This window comes from Hyla sarda, chromosome 3 (assembly GCF_029499605.1).
Source record: "Hyla sarda isolate aHylSar1 chromosome 3, aHylSar1.hap1, whole genome shotgun sequence".
NCBI classification, from domain to species: Eukaryota; Metazoa; Chordata; class Amphibia; order Anura; family Hylidae; genus Hyla; species Hyla sarda.
In genome coordinates, this window is record NC_079191.1 from 444672206 (window position 1) to 444696118 (window position 23913).

The 23913-nt window shown below is 46.0% G+C and overlaps 1 protein-coding gene across 1 annotated transcript in view; it reads left to right on the top strand.

The window, feature by feature from the left end:
- Positions 1–23913, top strand: part of BTBD9 (BTB domain containing 9) — a 130192-nt gene that overhangs the window by 2137 nt on the left and 104142 nt on the right. Inside the window, exons 2-6 of the mRNA XM_056568668.1 lie at positions 1395–1599; positions 2258–2621; positions 4108–4372; positions 7005–7224; positions 10269–10388. Of these exons, the coding sequence (XP_056424643.1) occupies positions 1415–1599; positions 2258–2621; positions 4108–4372; positions 7005–7224; positions 10269–10388 (1154 nt within the window). The 5' untranslated portion in view covers positions 1395–1414. The remainder of the gene's footprint in view (positions 1–1394; positions 1600–2257; positions 2622–4107; positions 4373–7004; positions 7225–10268; positions 10389–23913) is intronic.

Consider the following 23913-nt stretch of genomic DNA (forward strand, 5'->3'; position numbering starts at 1 on the left):
CCTCTGTACCCCCCCCCCGTGTATCCTCTGTACCCCCCCCCCCGTGTATCCTCTGTACCACCCCCCGTGTATCCTCTGTACCACCCCCCGTGTATCCTCTATACCTCCCCCTGTATATTATACCCCCCCTTGTATAATATCCCTCCCCCCCTGTGTATTATACCCCCCTTGTATAATATCTATACCCCCCTTGTATAAAATCCCTCCCCCCTGTATACTATACCCCCCTTGTATAATATCCCCCCCCTTGTATATTATACCTCCCCCCTGTGTATTATACCCCCCTTGTATAATATCCCCCCTGTATATAATACCTCCTTGTATATTATATATCCCCGCCTGTGTATTATACCCCCCTTGTATAATATCCCCCCTTGTATAATATCCCCCCCCGTATATTATACCTCCCCCTGTGTATTATACCCCCCTTGTATAATATCCCCCCCTGTGTATTATACCTCCCCCCTGTGTATTATATCCCCTTGTATAATATCCCCCCTTGTATAATATCCCCCCCTGTATATTATACCTCCCCCCCTGTGTATTATATCCCCTTGTATAATATCCCCCCTTGTATAATATCCCCCCCTGTATATTATACCTCCCCCCTGTGTATTATACCCCCTTGTATAATATCCCCCCTTGTATAATATCCCCCCCTGTATATTATACCTCCCCCCCTGTGTATTATATCCCCTTGTATAATATCCCCCCTTGTATAATATCCCCCCCTGTATATTATACCTCCCCCCTGTGTATTATACCCCCTTGTATAATATCCCCCCCCTGTATATTATACCCCCTTGTATATTATACCTCCCCCCCCCCTGTGTATTATACCCCCCTTGTATAACATCCCCCCCCCCTGTATATTATACCTCCCCTTGTATATTATACCCCCCCCCCCTGTGTTTTATACTTAAAGGAGAACTACGGAGAACATTTTATCCCCTATCCTAAGGATAGGGGGTAAGTTTCAGATCACGGGGGGGTCCGACCGCTGGGGCCCCCCACAATCTCCCGTACGGGGCCCCGGCTCTCTGGTTAGAGGGGGTGTGTTGACCACCGCACGAGGCAGCGGCCCCTCCATACACTGCTACGGGAGACTGAAGCGCTGCCTTCAGCAATTTCCGTCTCTCCCATAGCAGTGTATGGAGGGGCCGCTGCTTCGTGCGGTGGTCAACACACCCCCTCTAACCAGAGAGCCGGGGCCCCGTACGGGAGATTGTGGGGGGCCCCAGCGGTCGGACCCCCCGCGATCTGAAACTTACCCCCTATCCTTAGGATAGGAGATACGTTTTTCAATCCCGTAGTTCTTCTTTAACCCCTTAGTGTTGCTGCTCTTCCCCTGTGCAGTGTTTTCTCTGTGTATAACTCCTCTCTCTTCTCTCCAGAGCTGCGGTTCTGTGCCAGGATGAGTAACAGCCACCCCCTGCGCCCGTACACCGCGGTGGGCGAGATCGATCACGTGCACATCTTGTCGGAGCACGTGGGCGCGCTGATCAATGGCGAGGAGTACAGCGACGTCACCTTCATCGTGGACAAGATGAGGTTCCCAGCACACAGGGTCATTCTCGCCGCCCGCTGCCAGTACTTCAGGTAGAGATAAGAACCCTGCGCTGAAATGTTACCTCTGCTGTCTGTCAGTGAACAGAGACCTTCTTCATTAAAGGGGTGCTCCACCCCTAGACATCTTATCCCCTGTCCAAAGGATCGGGGATAAGATATCTGATCATAGGGCCCCCCCCCGCGATCTCCCTGCTGCACCCGGCGTTCACTTAGTGCATTGGGTGCTGTGCCGGAGGCTCGTGACGTCATGGCCACGCCCCCTCAATGCAAGTCTATGGGAGGGGGCGTGACATCACGAGCGGCCATGACCGTGATGTTTCGAGCCTTCGCCCGGCATCGCCAGTCATCCAGCACGAAGCCAAGTTCACTCCGTGCACCGGATGTCTGGGGTGCCGCAGCCTAGATTGCGGGGGTCCCCAGCAGCGGGACCCCCGCGATCAGACACCTTATCCCCTATCCTTTGTATAGGGGCTAAGATATCTAGGCGCGGAGGACCCCTTTAACCTGGGATATTATGTAACAGTTACAGAGGTGCTGACAGGACCTGGTAATGTGCGCAAAAACAGTTCTTATTCACTGACAGCAAGCAGAGGAATGGAGAATGGAAACATGAAGTATAGTAAGATGCAGACCACATGGGTTGGGACGTCTTCCTGTGTGTGTAGTGTCATGTGTTCTGTCTCTACAGGGCGCTGTTGTATGGCGGGATGCGGGAGTCTCGTCCGGAGGCGGAGATCACCCTGCAGGACACCAGCGCAGACGCCTTCTCCATGCTGATGAAGTACATGTACACCGGCCGGGCCAGCCTGCGCGATGAGCGGGAGGAGGTGCTGCTCGACTTCCTGAGTCTGGCTCACAAGTATGGCTTTCCCGAGCTGGAGGACTCCACGTCCGAGTACCTGTGCACCATCCTGAAGACCCAGAACGTGTGTATGATCTACGACGTGGCCAGCCTCTACTCCCTGTCCAAGCTATCCTCCACCTGCTGCACGTTCATGGACCGCAACGCCCAGGACGTCCTGTCCAGTGATGGCTTCCTGACCATCTCCAAGGTACCATACATCACTGCGCAAGGTTCTAGGTTGTGTCATACATCACTGCGCAAGGTTCTAGGTTGTGTCATACATCACTGCGCAAGGTTCTAGGTTGTGTCATACATCACTGCGCAAGGTTCTAGGTTGTGTCATACATCACTGCGCAAGGTTCTAGGTTGTGTCATACATCACTGCGCAAGGTTCTAGGTTGTGTCATACATCACTGCACAAGGTTCTAGGTTGTGTCATACATCACTGCACAAGGTTCTAGGTTGTGTCATACATCACTGCGCAAGGTTCTAGGTTGTGTCGTACATCACTGCGCAAGGTTCTAGGTTGTGTCGTACATCACTGCGCAAGGTTCTAGGGTGTCATACATCACTGTGCAAGGTTCTAGGGTGTCATACATCACTGCGTAAGGTTCTAGGTTGTGTCATACATCACTGCGTAAGGTTCTAGGTTGTGTCATACATCACTGCGCAAGGTTCTAGGTTGTGTCATACATCACTGCGCAAGGTTCTAGGTTGTGTCATACATCACTGCACAAGGTTCTAGGTTGTGTCATACATCACTGCGCAAGGTTCTAGGTTGTGTCGTACATCACTGCGCAAGGTTCTAGGTTGTGTCGTACATCACTGCGCAAGGTTCTAGGGTGTCATACATCACTGTGCAAGGTTCTAGGGTGTCATACATCACTGCGTAAGGTTCTAGGTTGTGTCATACATCACTGCGTAAGGTTCTAGGTTGTGTCATACATCACTGCGTAAGGTTCTAGGTTGTGTCATACATCACTGCGTAAGGTTCTAGGTTGTGTCATACATCACTGCGCAAGGTTCTAGGTTGTGTCATACATCACTGCGCAAAGTTCTAGGTTGTGTCATACATCACTGTGCAAGGTTCTAGGTTGTGTCATACATCACTGTGCAAGGTTCTAGGTTGTGTCATACATCACTGTGCAAAGGTTCTAGGTTGTGTCATACATCACTGCGCAAGGATCTAGGTTGTGTCACATGTAATGATGTGAGTGCAGGATGATCACTAGTGAGTGCATGTAATGATGGGAGTGCGGGATGATCACTAGTGAGTGCATGTAATGATGTGAGTGCGGGGTGATCACTAGTGAGTGCATGTAATGATGTGAGTGCGGGGTGATCACTAGTGAGTGCATGTAATGATGTGAGTGCGGGGTGATCACTAGTGAGTGCATGTAATGATGTGAGTGCAGGATGATCACTAGTGAGTGCATGTAATGATGTGAGTGCGGGATGATCACTAGTGAGTGCATGTAATGATGGGAGTGCGGGATGATCACTAGTGAGTGCATGTAATGATGTGAGTGCGGGATGATCACTAGTGAGTGCATGTAATGATGTGAGTGCGGGATGATCACTAGTGAGTGCATGTAATGATGTGAGTGCGGGATGATCACTAGTGAGTGCATGTACTCAGGTGAGTGAGTGAGTCCTCTGTGCTCCCTATATTGAGTCTGACGTTCTGTTCACAGGCCGCGCTCCTGGACATTGTGCGCAGAGACTCGTTCGCTGCCCCGGAGAAGGAGATCTTCCAGTCTCTGATGCGCTGGTGCAGACATAATCCCAAAGAGAACCACTCGGAGATCATGGCCGCCGTGCGCCTTCCTCTGATGAGCCTCACGGAGCTGCTCAACGTGGTCAGACCGTCCGCGCTGCTCACTCCAGACTCCATCTTGGACGCCATTAAAGTGCGATCAGAGAGTCGGGACATGGACCTCAACTACCGCGGGATGTTAAGTAAGTGACCAAAAAGCGCTACAATGTAATCCGTCTTATACTGAGCTGCATCATGTTTTATCCTCCAGTCACCTCCAGAGCTGTATTCACTATTCTTATACTCCAGTCACATACAGAGCTGTATTCACTATTCTTATACTCCAGTCACATATAGAGCTGTATTCACTATTCTTATACTCCAGTCACCTCCAGAGCTGTATTCACTATTCTTATATTCCAGTCACCTCCAGAGCTGTATTCACTATTCTTATACTCCAGTCACATCCAGAGCTGTATTCACTATTCTTATACTCCAGTCACATCCAGAGCTGTATTCACTATTCTTATACTCCAGTCACCTCCAGAGCTGTATTCACTATTCTTATTCTCCAGTCACCTCCAGAGCTGTATTCACTATTCTTATACTCCAGTCACATCCAGAGCTATATTCACTATTCTTATACTCCAGTCACATCCAGAGCTATATTCACTATTCTTATGCTCCAGTCACCTCCAGAGCTGTATTCACTATTCTTATACTCCAGTCACCTCCAGAGCTGTATTCACTATTCATATACTCCAGGCTCCTCCAGAGCTGTATTCACTATTCTTATACTCCAGTCACATCCAGAGCTGCATTCACTATTCTTATACTCCAGTCACCTCCAGAGCCTCATTCACTATTCTTATACTCCAGTCACCTCCAGAGCTGTATTCACTATTCTTATACTCCAGTCACATCCAGAGCTGTATTCACTATTCTCATGCTCCAGTCACCTCCAGAGCCTCATTCACTATTCTTATACTCCAGTCACCTCCAGAGCCTCATTCACTATTCTTATACTCCAGTCACCTTCAGAGCTGTATTCACTATTCTTATACTCCAGTCACCCCCAGAGCTGTATTCACTATTCTTATACTCCAGTCACCTCCAGAGCCTCATTCACTATTCTTATACTCCAGTCACCTCCAGAGCTGTATGCACTATTCTTATACTCCAGTCACATCCAGACCTGTATTCACAGTCTTTCTGATCCAGATGCATAAAGAGCCTCATTAACACATCTGGTTACATCCAGAGCTGCATTCATACTTCAGCTACTTATCCTGTTGTCTTACACACTAATGACGGTATAATCTACATAATAATAATCTACAACACGTGATGGCAGAACATGCTGCGTCCCTACCCTGAACTGGAGGAGAGCTTTGAGTGCAGCTCTGGCTGTGACCTGAGTGTGGATTAGTGGTCAGGCCTCATCTGCAGAGTGATGGTGCCCGATGTATCCTGCATATGGTCAGGATCCCCCTCTGTAGTGCAGTATAACAGCCCCAGTATTATATACTCTGCCCCCCAGTATTATATACTCTGCCCCCCAGTATTATATACTCTGCCCCCCAGTATTATATACTCTGCCCCCCAGTATTATATACTCTGCCCCCCAGTATTATATACTCTGCCCCCCAGTATTATATACTCTGCCCCCCAGTATTATATACTCTGCCCCCCAGTATTATATACTCTGCCCCCCAGTATTATATACTCTGCCCCCCAGTATTATATACTCTGCCCCCCAGTATTATATACTCTGCCCCCCAGTATTATATACTCTGCCCCCCAGTATTATATACTCTGCCCCCCCAGTATTATATACTCTGCCCCCCAGTATTATATACTCTGCCCCCCCAGTATTATTATATACTCTGCCCCCCCAGTATTATTATATACTCTGCCCCCCCAGTATTATTATATACTCTGCCCCCCCAGTATTATTATATACTCTGCCCCCCCAGTATTATATACTCTGCCCCCCCAGTATTATATACTCTGCCCCCCCAGTATTATATACTCTGCCCCCCCAGTATTATATACTCTGCCCCCCCAGTATTATATACTCTGCCCCCCAGTATTATATGCTCTGCCCCCCAGTATTATATACTCTGCCCCCCAGTATTATATACTCTGCCCCCCAGTATTATATGCTCTGCCCCCCAGTATTATATGCTCTGCCCCCCCCCAGTATTATATGCTCTGCCCCCCCCCAGTATTATATACTCTGCCCCCCCCCAGTATTATATGCTCTGCCCCCCCCCCAGTATTATATGCTCTGCCCCCCCCAGTATTATATGCTCTGCCCCCCCAGTATTATATGCTCTGCCCCCCAGCATTATATACTCTGCCCCCCCCAGCATTATATGCTCTGCCCCCCCAGTATTATATGCTCTGCCCCCCCAGTATTATATGCTCTGCCCCCCAGCATTATATGCTCTGCCCCCCAGCATTATATGCTCTGCCCCCCAGCATTATATGCTCTGCCCCCCAGCATTATATGCTCTGCCCCCCAGCATTATATACTCTGCCCCCCCCAGCATTATATACTCTGCCCCCCCAGTATTATATACTCTGCCCCCCCCCAGTATTATATACTCTGCCCCCCCCAGCATTATATGCTCTGCCCCCCAGCATTATATGCTCTGCCCCCCAGCATTATATACTCTGCCCCCCAGCATTATATACTCTGCCCCCCCCCCAGTATTATATACTCTGCCCCCCAGTATTATATACTCTGCCCCCCCCCCCCCCACAGTATTATATACTCTGCCCCCCAGTATTATATGCTCTGCCCCAGTATAACTTTGTTCCTTCCCCCAGTCCCGGAGGAGAACATCGCCACCATGAAGTACGGAGCGCAGGTGGTGAAGGGGGAGCTGAAGTCGGCCCTGCTGGATGGTGACACGCAGAACTACGACCTAGATCATGGATTCTCGCGGCACCCGATCGAAGACGACTGCCGCTCAGGGCTGGAGGTGAAGCTGGGGCAGCCGTCCATCATAAACCATGTGCGCCTCCTGCTCTGGGACAGGGACAGCCGGTAGGTACAAGGGGCCCACATGTGCCCAGCATTACCCTATACACATCACATGTGCCCAGCATTACCCCTATATACATCACATGTGCCCAGCATTACCCCTATATACATCACATGTGCCCAGCATTACCCCTATATACATCACATGGGCCCAGCATTACCCCTATACACATCACATGGGCCCAGCATTACCCCTATGCACATCACATGTGCCCAGCATTACCCCTATACACATCACATGTACCCAGCATTACCCCTATACACATCACATGTGCCCAGCATTACCCCTATACACATCACATGTGCCCAGCATTACCCCTCTACACATCACATGTGCCCAGCATTACCCTATACACATCACATGGGCCCAGCATTACCCCTATACACATCACATGTGCCCAGCATTACCCCTATACACATCACATGTACCCAGCATTACCCTATACACATCACATGTGCCCAGCATTACCCCTATATACATCACATGTGCCCAGCATTACCCCTATACACATCACATGTGCCCAGCATTACCCCTATACACATCACATGTGCCCAGCATTACCCCTATATACATCACATGGGCCCAGCATTACCCTATACACATCACATGTGCCCAGCATTACCCCTATATACATCACATGTGCCCAGCATTACCCCTATATACATCACATGTGCCCAGCATTACCCCTATACACATCACATGTGCCCAGCATTACCCCTATACACATCACATGTACCCAGCATTACCCCTATACACATCACATGTGCCCAGCATTACCCCTATATACATCACATGGGCCCAGCATTACCCCTATATACATCACATGTGCCCAGCATTACCCCTATATACATCACATGTGCCCAGCATTACCCTATACACATCACATGTGCCCAGCATTACCCCTATACACATCACATGTGCCCAGCATTACCCCTATACACATCACATGTGCCCAGCATTACCCTATACACATCACATGGGCCCAGCATTACCCTATACACATCACATGGGCCCAGCATTACCCCTATACACATCACATGTGCCCAGCATTACCCCTATACACATCACATGTGCCCAGCATTACCCCTATACACATCACATGTGCCCAGCATTACCCCTATACACATCACATGTACCCAGCATTACCCCTATACACATCACATGTGCCCAGCATTACCCCTATACACATCACATGTGCCCAGCATTACCCCTATACACATCACATGTGCCCAGCATTACCCCTATATACATCACATGTGCCCAGCATTACCCCTATATACATCACATGTGCCCAGCATTACCCCTATACACATCACATGTGCCCAGCGTTACCCCTATACACATCACATGTGCCCAGCATTACCCCTCTACACATCACATGGGCCCAGCATTACCCCTATATACATCACATGTGCCCAGCATTACCCTATACACATCACATGTGCCCAACATTACCCCTATACACATCACATGTGCCCAGCATTACCCCTATACACATCAAATGTGCCCAGCATTACCCCTATACACATCACATGTGCCCAGCATTACCCCTATACACATCACATGTGCCCAGCATTACCCCTATACACATCACATGTGCCCAGCATTACCCCTATATACATCACATGTGCCCAGCATTACCCCTATATACATCACATGTGCCCAGCATTACCCCTATACACATCACATGGGCCCAGCATTACCCCTATACACATCACATGGGCCCAGCATTACCCTATACACATCACATGGGCCCAGCATTACCCTATACACATCACATGTGCCCAGCATTACCCCTATACACATCACATGTGCCCAGCATTACCCCTATACACATCACATGTACCCAGCATTACCCCTATACACATCACATGTGCCCAGCATTACCCCTATACACATCACATGTGCCCAGCATTACCCCTATACACATCACATGTACCCAGCATTACCCCTATATACATCACATGTACCCAGCATTACCCCTATACACATCACATGTGCCCAGCATTACCCTATACACATCACATGTGCCCAGCATTACCCCTATACACATCACATGTGCCCAGCATTACCCTATACACATCACATGTGCCCAGCATTACCCCTATACACATCACATGTGCCCAGCATTACCCTATACACATCACATGTGCCCAGCATTACCCTATACACATCACATGTGCCCAGCATTACCCCTATACACATCACATGTGCCCAGCATTACCCCTATATACATCACATGTGCCCAGCATTACCCCTATATACATCACATGTGCCCAACATTACCCCTATATACATCACATGTGCCCAACATTACCCCTATATACATCACATGTGCCCAGCATTACCCCTATACACATCACATGTGCCCAGCATTACCCCTATACACATCACATGTGCCCAGCATTACCCCTATATACATCACATGTGCCCAGCATTACCCCTATATACATCACATGTGCCCAGCATTACCCCTATACACATCACATGGGCCCAGCATTACCCCTATACACATCACATGTACCCAGCATTACCCCTATACACATCACATGTGCCCAGCATTACCCTAAACACATCACATGTACCCAGCGTTACTCATTATTGATCCCACACAGTACATTTTTATTTACAAATAAAAAATAAAAATAATTTAAATATATATACAATTTTATTTTCCATCATTTATTTTATGCACAAATTCCTTAAATCTGACATAAGAAAGTACTAATAGTCCTGCAGACAACAACCCCCATTAGCTGTCTACAGTTCACATGTCAGTTTTATTTTTATTAGTTTTTTGTTTTGTTTTGATCCGTTGGGGTCTTGGTGCTGTTGCCCCCACGATCTCTAGATACAGCCGGATGATCCGCGCTCAGTCTGATTGCGCAGTACGGACTCAATACACTTCTGGCCGTGCCTGCAGATTGTGGGGGTCTTACCACTGAGACCCAGACTGATCAGAACTTCTCACGTGTCCAATATGTTTTTTTTTACATGACAATAAGACATTAAATGAATATTAATAAAGGATGTCATGTGACCCCAGGTCCTATTCCTACTACATTGAAGTCTCTATGGATGAATTGGACTGGATCAGAATTGTTGATCACTCAAAATTCTACTGCCGATCCTGGCAGAAACTCTACTTTACAGCCCGGGTGTGCAGGTAAGTGATCCACCTACTGTCTGCAAAATGTAAACTATACCAGCAGAATAGTGAGGACAGCTCTGGAGTATAATACAGGATATAACTCAGGATCAGTACAGGATAAGTAATGTAATGTATGTACACAGTGACCTCACCAGCAGAATAGTGAGTACAGCTCTGGAGTATAATACAGGATATAACTCAGGATCAGTACAGGATAACTAATGTAATGTATGTACACAGTGACCTCACCAGCAGAATAGTGAGTACAGCTCTGGAGTATAATACAGGATATAACTCAGGATCAGTACAGGATAAGTAATGTAATGTATGTACACAGTGACCTCACCAGCAGAATAGTGAGTACAGCTCTGGAGTATAATACAGGATATAACTCAGGATCAGTACAGGATAAGTAATGTAATGTATGTACACAGTGATCTCACCAGCAGAATAGTGAGTACAGCTCTGGAGTATAATACAGGATATAACTCAGGATCAGTACAGGATAAGTAATGTAATGTATGTACACAGTGACCTCACCAGCAGAATAGTGAGTACAGCTCTGGGGTATAATACAGGATATAACTCAGGATCAGTACAGGATAAGTAATGTAATGTATGTACACAGTGACCTCACCAGCAGAATAGTGAGTACAGCTCTGGAGTATAATACAGGATATAACTCAGGATCAGTACAGGATAAGTAATGTAATGTATGTACACAGTGACCTCACCAGCAGAATAGTGAGTACAGCTCTGGAGTATAATACAGGATATAACTCAGGATCAGTACAGGATAAGTAATGTAATGTATGTACACAGTGATCTCACCAGCAGAATAGTGAGTATTTCTTATGGGATTATATAAGATAATTCTTTCTCCTCTTTGTCCCGGTCTTGGCTCCGGAGTTCTCCTCTTTGCCCAGGTCTTGGCTCCGGAGTTCTCCTCCTCTTTGTCCCGGTCTTGGCTGCGAAATTCTCCTCCTCTTTGTCCCGGTCTTGGCTGCGGAGTTCTCCTCCCTCTTTGTCCCGGTCTTGGCTGCGGAGTTCTCCTCCTCTTTGTCCCGGTCTTGGCTCCGGAGTTCTCCTCCTCTTTTTTCCAGGTCTTGGCTCCGGAGTTCTCCTCCTCTTTGTCCCGGTCTTGGCTGCGAAATTCTCCTCCTCTTTGTCCCGGTCTTGGCTCCGGAGTTCTCCTCCTCTTTGCCCCGGTCTTGGCTCCGGAGTTCTCCTCCTCTTTGTCCCGGTCTTGGCTCCGGAGTTCTCCTCCTCTTTGCCCCGGTCTTGGCTCCGGAGTTCTCCTCCTCTTTGCCCCGGTCTTGGCTCCGGAGTTCTCCTCCTCTTTGCCCCGGTCTTGGCTCAGGAGTTCTCCTCCTCTTTGCCCCGGTCTTGGCTCCGGAGTTCTCCTCCTCTTTGCCCCGGTCTTGGCTCCGGAGTTCTCCTCCTCTTTGTCCCGGTCTTGGCTCCGGAGCTCTCCTCCTCTTTGTCCCGGTCTTGGCTCCGGAGTTCTCCTCTTCTCTCTGGAGATGTTAATCTGTTGTTACTCTTGTTATATAAAGGGATTTTCACGCTCCGGCCACTCGCCTCGGTATAAGATTCCTGTACCGTAAACTGTCACTACTAATTGGATCTCAGCTGTGAATCCTGCAGGTGCAGTGTGCAGAGTGTGCACTGGGGGGCAGTGTTATCCTTCTGGTCGGCCGCTCGGTTCAGGTACAGTATGCAGAGTGTGCACTGGGGGGCAGTGTTATCCTTCTGTTCGGCTGCTCGGTTCAGGTACAGTATGCAGAGTGTGCACTGGGGGGCAGTGTTATCCTTCTGGTCGGCCGCTCCGTTCAGGTGCAGTATGTAGAGTGTGCACTGGGGGGCAGTGTTATCCTTCTGGTCGGCCGCTCGGTTCAGGTGCAGTATGCAGAGTGTGCACTGGGGGGCAGTGTTATCCTTCTGGTCGGCCGCTCAGTTCAGGTGCAGTGTGCAGAGTGTGCACTGGGGGGCAGTGTTATCCTTTTGGTCGGCCGCTCCGTTCAGGTGCAGTGTGCAGAGTGTGCACTGGGGGGCAGTGTTATCCTTTTGGTCGGCCGCTCCGTTCAGGTGCAGTATGTAGAGTGTGCACTGGGGGGCAGTGTTATCCTTCTGGTCGGCCGCTCCGTTCAGGTGCAGTATGTAGAGTGTGCACTGGGGGGCAGTGTTGTGTTTGGCCGTTCAGTGATTGAAGTCACAGACTATTTGCTTTTCTGTTTTGATAGATAAAGGCTGAGAATATAATGTGTGTATATAACATAACTATAAATGTATATAACATAACTATAAATGTATATAACATAACTATAAATGTATAGAACATAACTATAAATGTATAGAACATAACTATAAATGTATATAAAATAACTATAAATGTATATAACATAACTATAAATGTATAGAACATAATGTATGTATATAATATAATGTATGTATATAATGTATGTATATAATATAATGTATGTATAAATGTATATAAAATAATTATAAATATATAGAACATAATGTATATAAGAAGACTATCAGGTTATCTCACCCGGGATCATGTAACTTAAAGGGACATTAACCTGACATCAGCAGCTTATAACAGTGCTGTAATGTAATCAGAGGAGCTGCTGGTGGGAATCACTCTATACTGCTCATGGCGGTGTATATTGTATATTACGGGAGGAGGTAGCGGTGTATATTGTATATTACAGGAGGAGGTGGTGGTGTATATTGTATATTACAGGAGGAGGTGGCGGTGTAGATTACGGGAGGAGGTGGCGGTGTAGATTACGGGAGGAGGTGGCGGTGTAGATTACGGGAGGAGGTGGCGGTGTAGATTACGGGAGGAGGTGGCGGTGTAGATTACCGGAGGAGGTGGCGGTGTAGATTACAGGAAGAGGTGGCGGTGTATATTGTAGATTACGGGAGGAGATGGCGGTGTATATTGTAGATTACGGGAGGAGGTGGCGGTGTAGATTACGGGAGGAGGTGGCGGTGTAGATTACGGGAGGAGGTGGCGGTGTAGATTACGGGAGGAGGTGGCGGTGTAGATTACGGGAGGAGGTGGCGGTGTAGATTACGGGAGGAGGTGGCGGTGTAGATTACGGGAGGAGGTGGCGGTGTAGATTACGGGAGGAGGTGGCGGTGTAGATTACGGGAGGAGGTGGCGGTGTAGATTACGGGAGGAGGTGGCGGTGTATAGTGTAGATTACGGGAGGAGGTGGCGGTGTAGATTACGGGAGGAGGTGGCGGTGTAGCTTACGGGAGGAGGTGGCGGTGTAGCTTACGGGAGGAGGTGGCGGTGTAGCTTACGGGAGGAGGTGGCGGTGTAGCTTACGGGAGGAGGTGGCGGTGTAGCTTACGGGAGGAGGTGGCGGTGTAGATTACGGGAGGAGGTGGCGGTGTAGATTACGGGAGGAGGTGGCGGTGTAGATTACGGGAGGAGGTGGCGGTGTAGATTACGGGAGGAGGTGGCGGTGTAAGGATTGTTAGAGCAGTATATAACAGATATATGACCTGACGTGTCCCGATTGTGTGGATTTACATGCAGGGAGCGGGAGATCAGCGTCGTGTTGGCGGCCGCCGCCTCCTATCCTTCCTTATTGCTTTGCTCACGGCCCCGGTGGGACTTGCGCAGCAAAACACAAAAAGATCAGTAAGCACTTTCTGAAAACCCGGAATTAATTACGGCCATAAATTTTTATTTTGTCTTTTTTCGTGTTGGCGCGGTGGGGAGGGGGGCGGCCGCGCTCTCAGTGTTTCCTCCGCTCGGCCAAGTTGAATTAATTGTGTTTTTTGTGGCGGGCCGGAGGCTTTCTTCTTTCTCTTTTCTTCTCTTTATTTCTGTCCAATGTGTGATAGGGAGAGGACAATTTGTTATGGGGGCCCCGGGGACCTCATTACGGGCAGCACAAGCCGTTACGGCGATCACTCTGCACCTTCCTGGTATTTTCTGCTGAATTCAGGTCGTTTGCTTTGTCACATTAAACGAGATCTAAAAGAGGCGCCGCTCCCCGGGATGTCACATGGGTATAAGCAGCTGTCTGCAGATAACGCACCGATCCAGTGGCGACTAAGACCCTCCCCCCCCCCCCCCCCCCCCCCCCCAATCCATGGCCGCCTGTGATCACCATCAGCTTTTAAAGAAGCAATTCAGGTTTAGTTTTGCCCAAATCATCCACACTGTGCTGCATCTGTGCGTTTTTATACTGTAACTTGGTCATGTGATCACCAGTTCGGATCACACAGTTTCAAGTGTCAGAGGAAGGGGTCAGTCCTGGGTCAGCTTACTACAGGATGACCTCATCACCCATCAGATTGCGTCTGCTAGCTCCCAGACCCCTCCCCTCCAGCTCTATTTGTATACTGCTGCTATCTCTATGGGATCAGGATATATAGTAGTTATACATTTCCCCTCCAGCTCTATCTGTATACTGCTGCTATCTCTATGGGATCGGAATATATAGTAGTTATACCCCTCCCCTCCAGCTCTATCTGTATACTGCTGCTGTCTCTATGGGATCAGTGTATATATATATATATATATATATATATATATATATATATATATAGTAGTTATACACCTCCCCTCCAGCTCTATCTGTATACTGCTGCTGCTATCTCTATGAGATCAAGATATATAGTAGTTATACACCTCTCCTCCAGCTCTATCTGTATACTGCTGCTATCTCTATGGGATCAGAATATATAGTAGTTATACACCTCTCCTCCAGCTCTATCTGTATACTGCTGCTGTCTCTATGGGATCAGTGTGTGTATGTATATATATATATATATATATATATATATATATATATATATATATATATATTATAGTAGTTATACACCTCCCCTCCAGAGGTCTGGTAATTGTTCGGTAATTATGTTCTCATGTCACCCCCCCCCCCCCCCCCCCCCCCCCCGGCGGTCGGATTTATCACTAATCCCCCTGCCCTCGCTCTTAGCGGCCGCCGCGCAGTTAAGCCGATTTTCTTTCTCCTTCTCACTGAGAGAATCAGGCAGAGACTTGTGAGCGGCTGATCCCGGAGTCTGAGTGATTAGCGGTGACGGCGTCTGTGTACGGAGAGCGCGGGATCGTAAGGCACAGTCCACGTCCATGTTTTCTATAGGACGGACTACAAGTCCCAGCAATTGTTTGTTTTTCTGTTTTTAAATCTACATCATCCATAGACTCAGTGCTGATCTATCTGAAGTTCAGAGATCAGCGGCGCCTACTGCAGGGATTGTGGTTTACGAGGACGTACAAGCGGCAACAATTTTTCACTTAGAGTTCACTCAACCCAGTGTATCCCAACTAGTGTGCCTCCAGCTGTTGCAAAACTACAACTTCCAGCATGCCCGGACAGCCGAAGGCTGTCCGGGCATGCTGGGAGTTGTTGTTTTTTCAACAGCTGGTAGTGAACTGGTTCAACTCCCAACTTGATAAAGGCTGCCCAGGCATGCTGGGAGTTGTAGTTTTTTAACTGCTGGAGGCACAATAGTCGGGAAACACTGTTGTATAGAGGCTGGCTGTGCATGCTGGGAGTTGTAGTTTGCTGGGAGTTGTAGTTTTGCAAGCGCTGGTTGCACACTGGTTCAACTCCCAACATGCGCGGCTGTCTAGGCATGCTGGGAGTTGTAGTTTTGCTGGCACATTGTAGGCACACTGTTTTACAGCCAAGGCCGTAAATGTTGGCACCCCTGAAATTTTCTCACAGGAAAGGATTGCAGTAACACACGTTTTGCTATACACATGTTTATTCCCTTTGTGTATATATATATATATCTATCTCCTCTCCTCTGTATATATATATATATATATATATATATATATATAGATCTCCTCTCCTCTGTGTATATATATAGATCTCCTCTCCTCTGTGTATATATATATATATATATATCTATCTCCTCTCCTCTGTATATATATATATATATATATATATATATATATATATATAGATCTCCTCTCCTCTGTATATATATATATATATATATATATATATATATATATATATAGATCTCCTCTCCTCTGTATATATATATATATATATATATATATATATATATATATATATATATAGATCTCCTCTCCTCTGTATATATATATATATATATATATATATATATATATATATATAGATCTCCTCTCCTCTGTATATATATATATATATATATATATATAGATCTCCTCTCCTCTGTATATATATATTGCAGTAACACATTTTTTGCTATACACATGTTTATTCCCTTTGTGTATATATATATATATATAGATCTCCTCTCCTCTGTATATATATATATATAGATCTCCTCTCCTCTGTATATATATATATATATATATATATATATATATATATATATATATAGATCTCCTCTCCTCTGTATATATATATATATAGATCTCCTCTCCTCTGTGTGTATATATATATATATATATATATATATATATATATATATATATATAGATCTCCTCTCCTCTGTATATATATATATATATATTGCAGTAACACGTTTTGCTATACACATGTTTATTTCCTTTGTGTGTATTGGAACTAAACCAAAAAAGGAGGGAAAAAAGCAAATTGGACATAATGTCACCAAACTCCAAAAATGGTCTGGACACAATTATTGGCACCTTTAAAAATTGTGGAAAAATAAGATAGTTTCAGTCATGTGATGTTCCTTTATACTCACCTGGGGCAAGTAACAGGTGTGGGCAATATAAAAATCACACCTGAGAGCAGATAAAAAGGAGAGAAGTTCACTTAGTCTTTGCATTATGTGTCTGTGTGCGCCACACTAAGCATGGACAACAGAAAGAGGAGAAGAGAACTGTCTGAGGACTTGAGAACCAAAATTGTGGAAAATATCAACAATCTCAAGGTTACAAGTCCATCCCCAGAGATCTAGATTTGTCTTTGTCCACAGTGCGCAACATTATCAAGAAGTTTACACCCCATGGCCCTGTAGATAATCTCCCTGGGTGTGGACGGATGAGAAAAACTGATGAAAGGTGTCACCGCAGGATAGTCCGGATGGTGGATAAGCAGCCCCAAACAAGTTCCAAAGATATTCAAGCTGTCCTGCAGGCTCAGGGAGCATCAGTGTCAGCGCGAACTATCCGTCCACATTTATATGAAATGAAACGCTATGGAGGAGACCCAGGAGGACCCCACTATGGAGGAGACCCAGGAGGACCCCACTATGGAGGAGACCCAGGAGGACCCCGCTATGGAGGAGACCCAGGAGGACCCCGCTATGGAGGAGACCCAGGAGGACCCCACTATGGAGGAGACCCAGGAGGACCCCGCTATGGAGGAGACCCAGGAGGACCCCGCTATGGAGGAGACCCAGGAGGACCCCGCTATGGAGGAGACCCAGGAGGACCCCGCTATGGAGGAGACCCAGGAGGACCCCGCTATGGAGGAGACCCAGGAGGACCCCGCTATGGAGGAGACCCAGGAGGACCCCGCTATGGAGGAGACCCAGGAGGACCCCGCTATGGAGGAGACCCAGGAGGACCCCGCTATGGAGGAGACCCAGGAGGACCCCGCTATGGAGGAGACCCAGGAGGACCCCGCTATGGAGGAGACCCAGGAGGACCCCGCTATGGAGGAGACCCAGGAGGACCCCGCTATGGAGGAGACCCAGGAGGACCCCGCTATGGAGGAGACCCAGGAGGACCCCGCTATGGAGGAGACCCAGGAGGACCCCGCTATGGAGGAGACCCAGGAGGACCCCGCTATGGAGGAGACCCAGGAGGACCCCGCTATGGAGGAGACCCAGGAGGACCCCGCTATGGAGGAGACCCAGGAGGACCCCGCTATGGAGGAGACCCAGGAGGACCCCGCTATGGAGGAGACCCAGGAGGACCCCGCTATGGAGGAGACCCAGGAGGACCCCGCTATGGAGGAGACCCAGGAGGACCCCGCTATGGAGGAGACCCAGGAGGACCCCGCTATGGAGGAGACCCAGGAGGACCCCGCTATGGAGGAGACCCAGGACGACCCCGCTATGGAGGAGACCCAGGACGACCCCGCTATGGAGGAGACCCAGGAGGACCCCGCTATGGAGGAGACCCAGGAGGACCCCACTATGGAGGAGACCCAGGAGGACCCCACTGCTGACACAGAGACATATAAAAGCAAGACTACATTTTGCCAAAATGAACTTGAGTACCGTATATACCCGAGTATAAGCCGAGACCCCTAATTTCAACCCAAAATCCCAGGAAAAGTTATTGACTCGAGTATAAGCCTAGGGTGGGAAATACATCATCCCCTCCTGTCATCATCCAGACCCGTCATTAACATCCTCATCATCATCCCCTTGTCATCATCCAGACCCTCATCATCATCACCTGTCATCATCCCCTTGTCATCATCCCACACCCCCCCCCTTCATCATCCCCTTGTAATCATCCCACACCCCCCCCCTTCATCATCCCCTTGTCATCATCCCCACCCCCCTTCATCATCCCACACCCCCCCTTCATCATCCCACACCCCCCCTTCATCATCCTCTTGTCATAATCCCACACCCCCCCTTCATCATCCTCTTGTCATCATCCGCCCTCAGTGGTCTTCAACCTGCGGACCTCCAGGGGTTTCAAAACTACAACTCCCAGCAAGCCTGGGCAGCCATCGGCTGTCCGGGCTTGCTGGGAGTTGTAGTTTTGAAACCTCCGGAGGTCCGCTGGTTGAAGACCACTGCGGCCTTCGACATCATCCAGCCCCCTCTCACCCCCTTTAGTTCTGTACAGTACTCGCCTCCGCTCGGCGCTGGTCCGGTCCTGCAGGACTGTCCGGTGAGGAGGTGGTCCGGTGGGATAGTGGTTCCGGGCTGCTATCTTCACCGGGGGCGCCTCTTCTCCGCGCTTCCGGCCCGTAATAGAGGCGTTGCCTGGACGATGACGCAGAAGTACGTTGGCAATGAACGCACCTCTGCGTCGTTGTCACGGCAACGTGACTATTCTGGGGCCGGGCCCGAAGCGCTTAGAAGAGGCCTCCCCGGTGAAGATAGCAGCCCGGAACCACTATCCCACCGGACCACCTCCTCACCGGACAGTCCTGCAGGACCGGACCAGCGCCGAGCGGAGGTGAGTACTGTACAGAACTAAAGGGGGGGAGAGGGGGCTGGATGATGTCGAAGGCCGCAGTGGTCTTCAACCTGCGGACCTCCGGAGGTTTCAAAACTACAACTCCCAGCAAGCCCGGACAGCCGATGGCTGCCCGGGCTTGCTGGGAGTTGTAGTTTTGAAACCTCTGGAGGTCCGCAGGTTGAAGACCACTGCGGATGGAGAGTTCACTCGAGTATAAGCCGAGGGGGGTGTTTTCAGCACGAAAAATCATGCTGAAAAACTCGGCTTATACTCGAGTATATACGGTAACCAAAATCCTTCTGGGGAAACGTCTTGTGGACAGATGAGACCAAGATAGATCTTTTTGGTAAAGCAAATCATTCTACTGTTTACCGAAAACGGAATGAGGCCTACAAAGGAAAGAACACAGTACGTACAGTGACATATGGGGGAGGTCAGTGATGTTTTGGGTTGTTTTGCTGCCTCTGGCACTGGGGGCCTTGAATGTGTACAAGGCATCATGGAATCTGAGGATCACCAATGGATTTTGGGTCGCACTGTACAGCCCAGTGTCAGAAAGCTGGGTTTGTGTCTGAGATCTTGGGTCTTCCAGCAGGACAATGACCCAGAAATGAATGACAACAAAGCGCTGGAGAGTTCTGAAGTGTCAGCAATGAGTCCAGATCTAAATCCCATTGATCCCCTGTGGAGAGATCTTATAATTACTGTTGGGAAAAGGCGCCGTCCAATAAGAGACCGGGAGCAGTTTGTAAAGGAAGAGTCCAACATTCCGGCTGAGAGGTGTAAGAAGCTTATTGATGGTTATAGGAAGAGTGGTCCAACATCCCGGCTGAGAGGTGTAAGAAGCTTATTGATGGTTATAGGAAGAGTGGTCCAACATTCCGGCTGAGAGGTGTAAGAAGCTTATTGATGGTTATAGGAAGAGTGGTCCAACATTCCGGCTGAGAGGTGTAAGAAGCTTATTGATGGTTATAGGAAGAGTGGTCCAACATTCCGGCTGAGAGGTGTAAGAAGCTTATTGATGGTTATAGGAAGACACTCATTTCAGTTATTTTTTCCAAAGGGTGCGCAACCAAATATTAAAGGGGTATTCCAGGCCAAAACTTTTTTTTATATATCAACTGGCTGTGGAAAGTTAAACAGATTTGTAAATTACTTCTATTAAAAAATCTTAATCCTTCCAATAGTTATTAGCTTCTGAAGTTGAGTTGTTATTTTCTGTCTAACTGCTCTCTGATGACTCACGTCCCGGGAGCTGTCCAGCTCCTATGGGGATATTCTCCCATCATGCACAGCTCCCGTGACGTGACATCATCATTGAGCAGTCAGACAGAAAACTTCAGAAGCTAATAACTATTGTAAGGATTAAGATTTTTTAATAGAAGAAATTTACAAATCTGTTTAACTTTCCGGAGCCAGTTGATATATATTAAAAAAGGTTTTGCCTGGAATATCCCTTTAAGTTAAGGGGCCAATAATTTTGTCCAGACCATTTTTGGAGTTTGGTGACATTATGTCCAATTTGCTTTTTTTTTCCTCCTTTTTTGGTTTAGTTCCAATACACACAAAGGGAATAAACATGTATAGAGCAAAACCTGTGTTACTGCAATATATATATATATATATATATATATATATATATATATATATATATATACAGAGGAGAGGAGATCTATATATATATATATATATTAATATATATATATATATATATACACAGAGGAGAGGAGATCTATACATATATATATATATATATATATATATATATATATATATATATATATATACACACACAGAGGAGAGGAGATATATATATATATATATATATATATATATATATATATATATATATACAGAGGAGAGGAGATCTATATATATATATACACAAAGGGAATAAACATGTGTATAGCAAAACCTGTGTTACTGCAATATATATATACAGAGGAAAGGAGATCTATATATATATATATACAGAGGAGAGGAGATCTATATATATATATATATATATATATATATATATATACAGAGGAGAGGAGATCTATATATATATATATATATATATATATATATATATATATATATATATATATATATATATATACAAAGGGAATAAACATGTGTATAGCAAAACCTGTGTTACTGCAATATATATATATATATATATATATATATATATATATATATATATATATATATACAGAGGAGAGGAGATCTATATATATATATATATATATATATATATATACAGAGGAGAGGAGTTCTATATATATACACAGAGGAGAGGAGATCTATATATATATATACAGAGGAGAGGAGTTCTATATATATACACAGAGGAGAGGAGATCTATATATATATACACAAAGGGAATAAACATGTGTATAGCAGAACATGTGTTACTGCAATGTATATATACAGAGGAGAGGAGATCTATATATATATACACAGAGGAGAGGAGATCTATATATATATATATATATATATATATATATATATATATATATATATACAGAGGAGAGGAGATCTATATATATATATACACAGAGGAGAGGAGATCTATATATATATATATATATATATATATATACACACAAAGGGAATATACATGTGTATAGCAAAACCTGTGTTACTGCAATATATATATATATATATATATATATATATACAGAGGAGAGGAGATCTATATATATATATATATACAGAGGAGAGGAGATCTATATATATATATATATATATATATATATATACACAAAGGGAATAAACATGTGTATAGCAAAACCTGTGTTACTGCAATATATATATACAGAGGAGAGGAGATATATATATATATATATATATATATATACAGAGGAGAGGAGATCTATATATATATATATATATATATATATATATATATATATATACACAGAGGAGAGGAGATCTATATATATATATATATACACAGAGGAGAGGAGATCTATATATATATATATATATATATATATATATATATACAGAGGAGAGGAGATCTATATATATATATATATATATATATATATATATATATATATACAGAGGAGAGGAGATCTATATATATATATACACACAAAGGGAATAAACATGTGTATAGCAGAACATGTGTTACTGCAATATATATATATATACAGAGGAGAGGAGATCTATATATATATATATACACAAAGGGAATAAACATGTGTATAACAAAACCTGTGTTACTGCAATCCTTTCCTGTGAGGAATACTTCATTTTCTGGGGCGCCAACATTTACGGCCTTGACTGTGTATAGAGGCTGTCTGGGTATGCTGGGAGTTGTAGTTTTACAGCAGCTCGTTTTTCATCCGTTGGGTAAACTCTGCCTTAACCTATTCTATAGAAACATTGTAAAAGGTGGAGTTCTCCTTTAAGGGGTCATTATGTCGGGGTCGGCACGCACGAATCTAAGCGCCATCGGTTACTTTTCCTCATTTGCGCCATCACATCGTCTAATAAATTCACTTGTCGGATATTTGAGCTCCGCGCGTTTATTGTGACCGTCCTCGTTCGGCGCTATGGCGGGGATAATGCGTCCTGATTTGCTTGATTTGGAGACGTTTCAAGGCAAATAAAAGGCAGAATTAAGACGATTGAGCGCGACCGCGTCCTCCCGCCGCTCGTCCTGGAAGACGTTGTGAGTCTTCGGTCTGGAGCCGCGCCAAATGTGTCATTCACCTTGTTTACGCCATAAAACACGGTAATTTAAGCTCCTTCTAGACGTGCCGGGGGTGAACCAGAGTCTACAACGTTAACCCTTCAATGACCAGGCACAATGGTGGAAACCGACCCATCATGAACAATATAGATAATGTATAGATGTGACCTGCAGTCCTATGTAACACTACAGATAACACAGTGATAACTCTCTGAGTACAGATAATGTATAGATGTGACCTGCAGTCCTATGTAACACCACAGATAACACAGTGATAACTCTCTGAGTACAGATAATGTATAGATGTGACCTGCAGTCCTATGTAACACTACAGATAACACAGTGATATCTCTCTGAGTACAGATAATGTATAGATGTGACCTGCAGTCCTATGTAACACCACAGATAACACAGTGATAACTCTCTGAGTACAGATAATGTATAGATGTGACCTGCAGTCCTATGTAACACCACAGATAACAGTGATAACTCTCTGAGTATAGATAATGTATAGATGTGACCTGCAGTCCTATGTAACACCACAGATAACAGTGATAACTCTCTGAGTACAGATAATATATAGATGTGACCTGCAGTCCTATGTAACACCACAGATAACAGTGATAACTCTCTGAGTACAGATAATGTATAGATGTGACCTGCAGTCCTATGTAACACCACAGATAACAGTGATAACTCTCTGAGTACAGATAATGTATAGATGTGACCTGCAGTCCTATGTA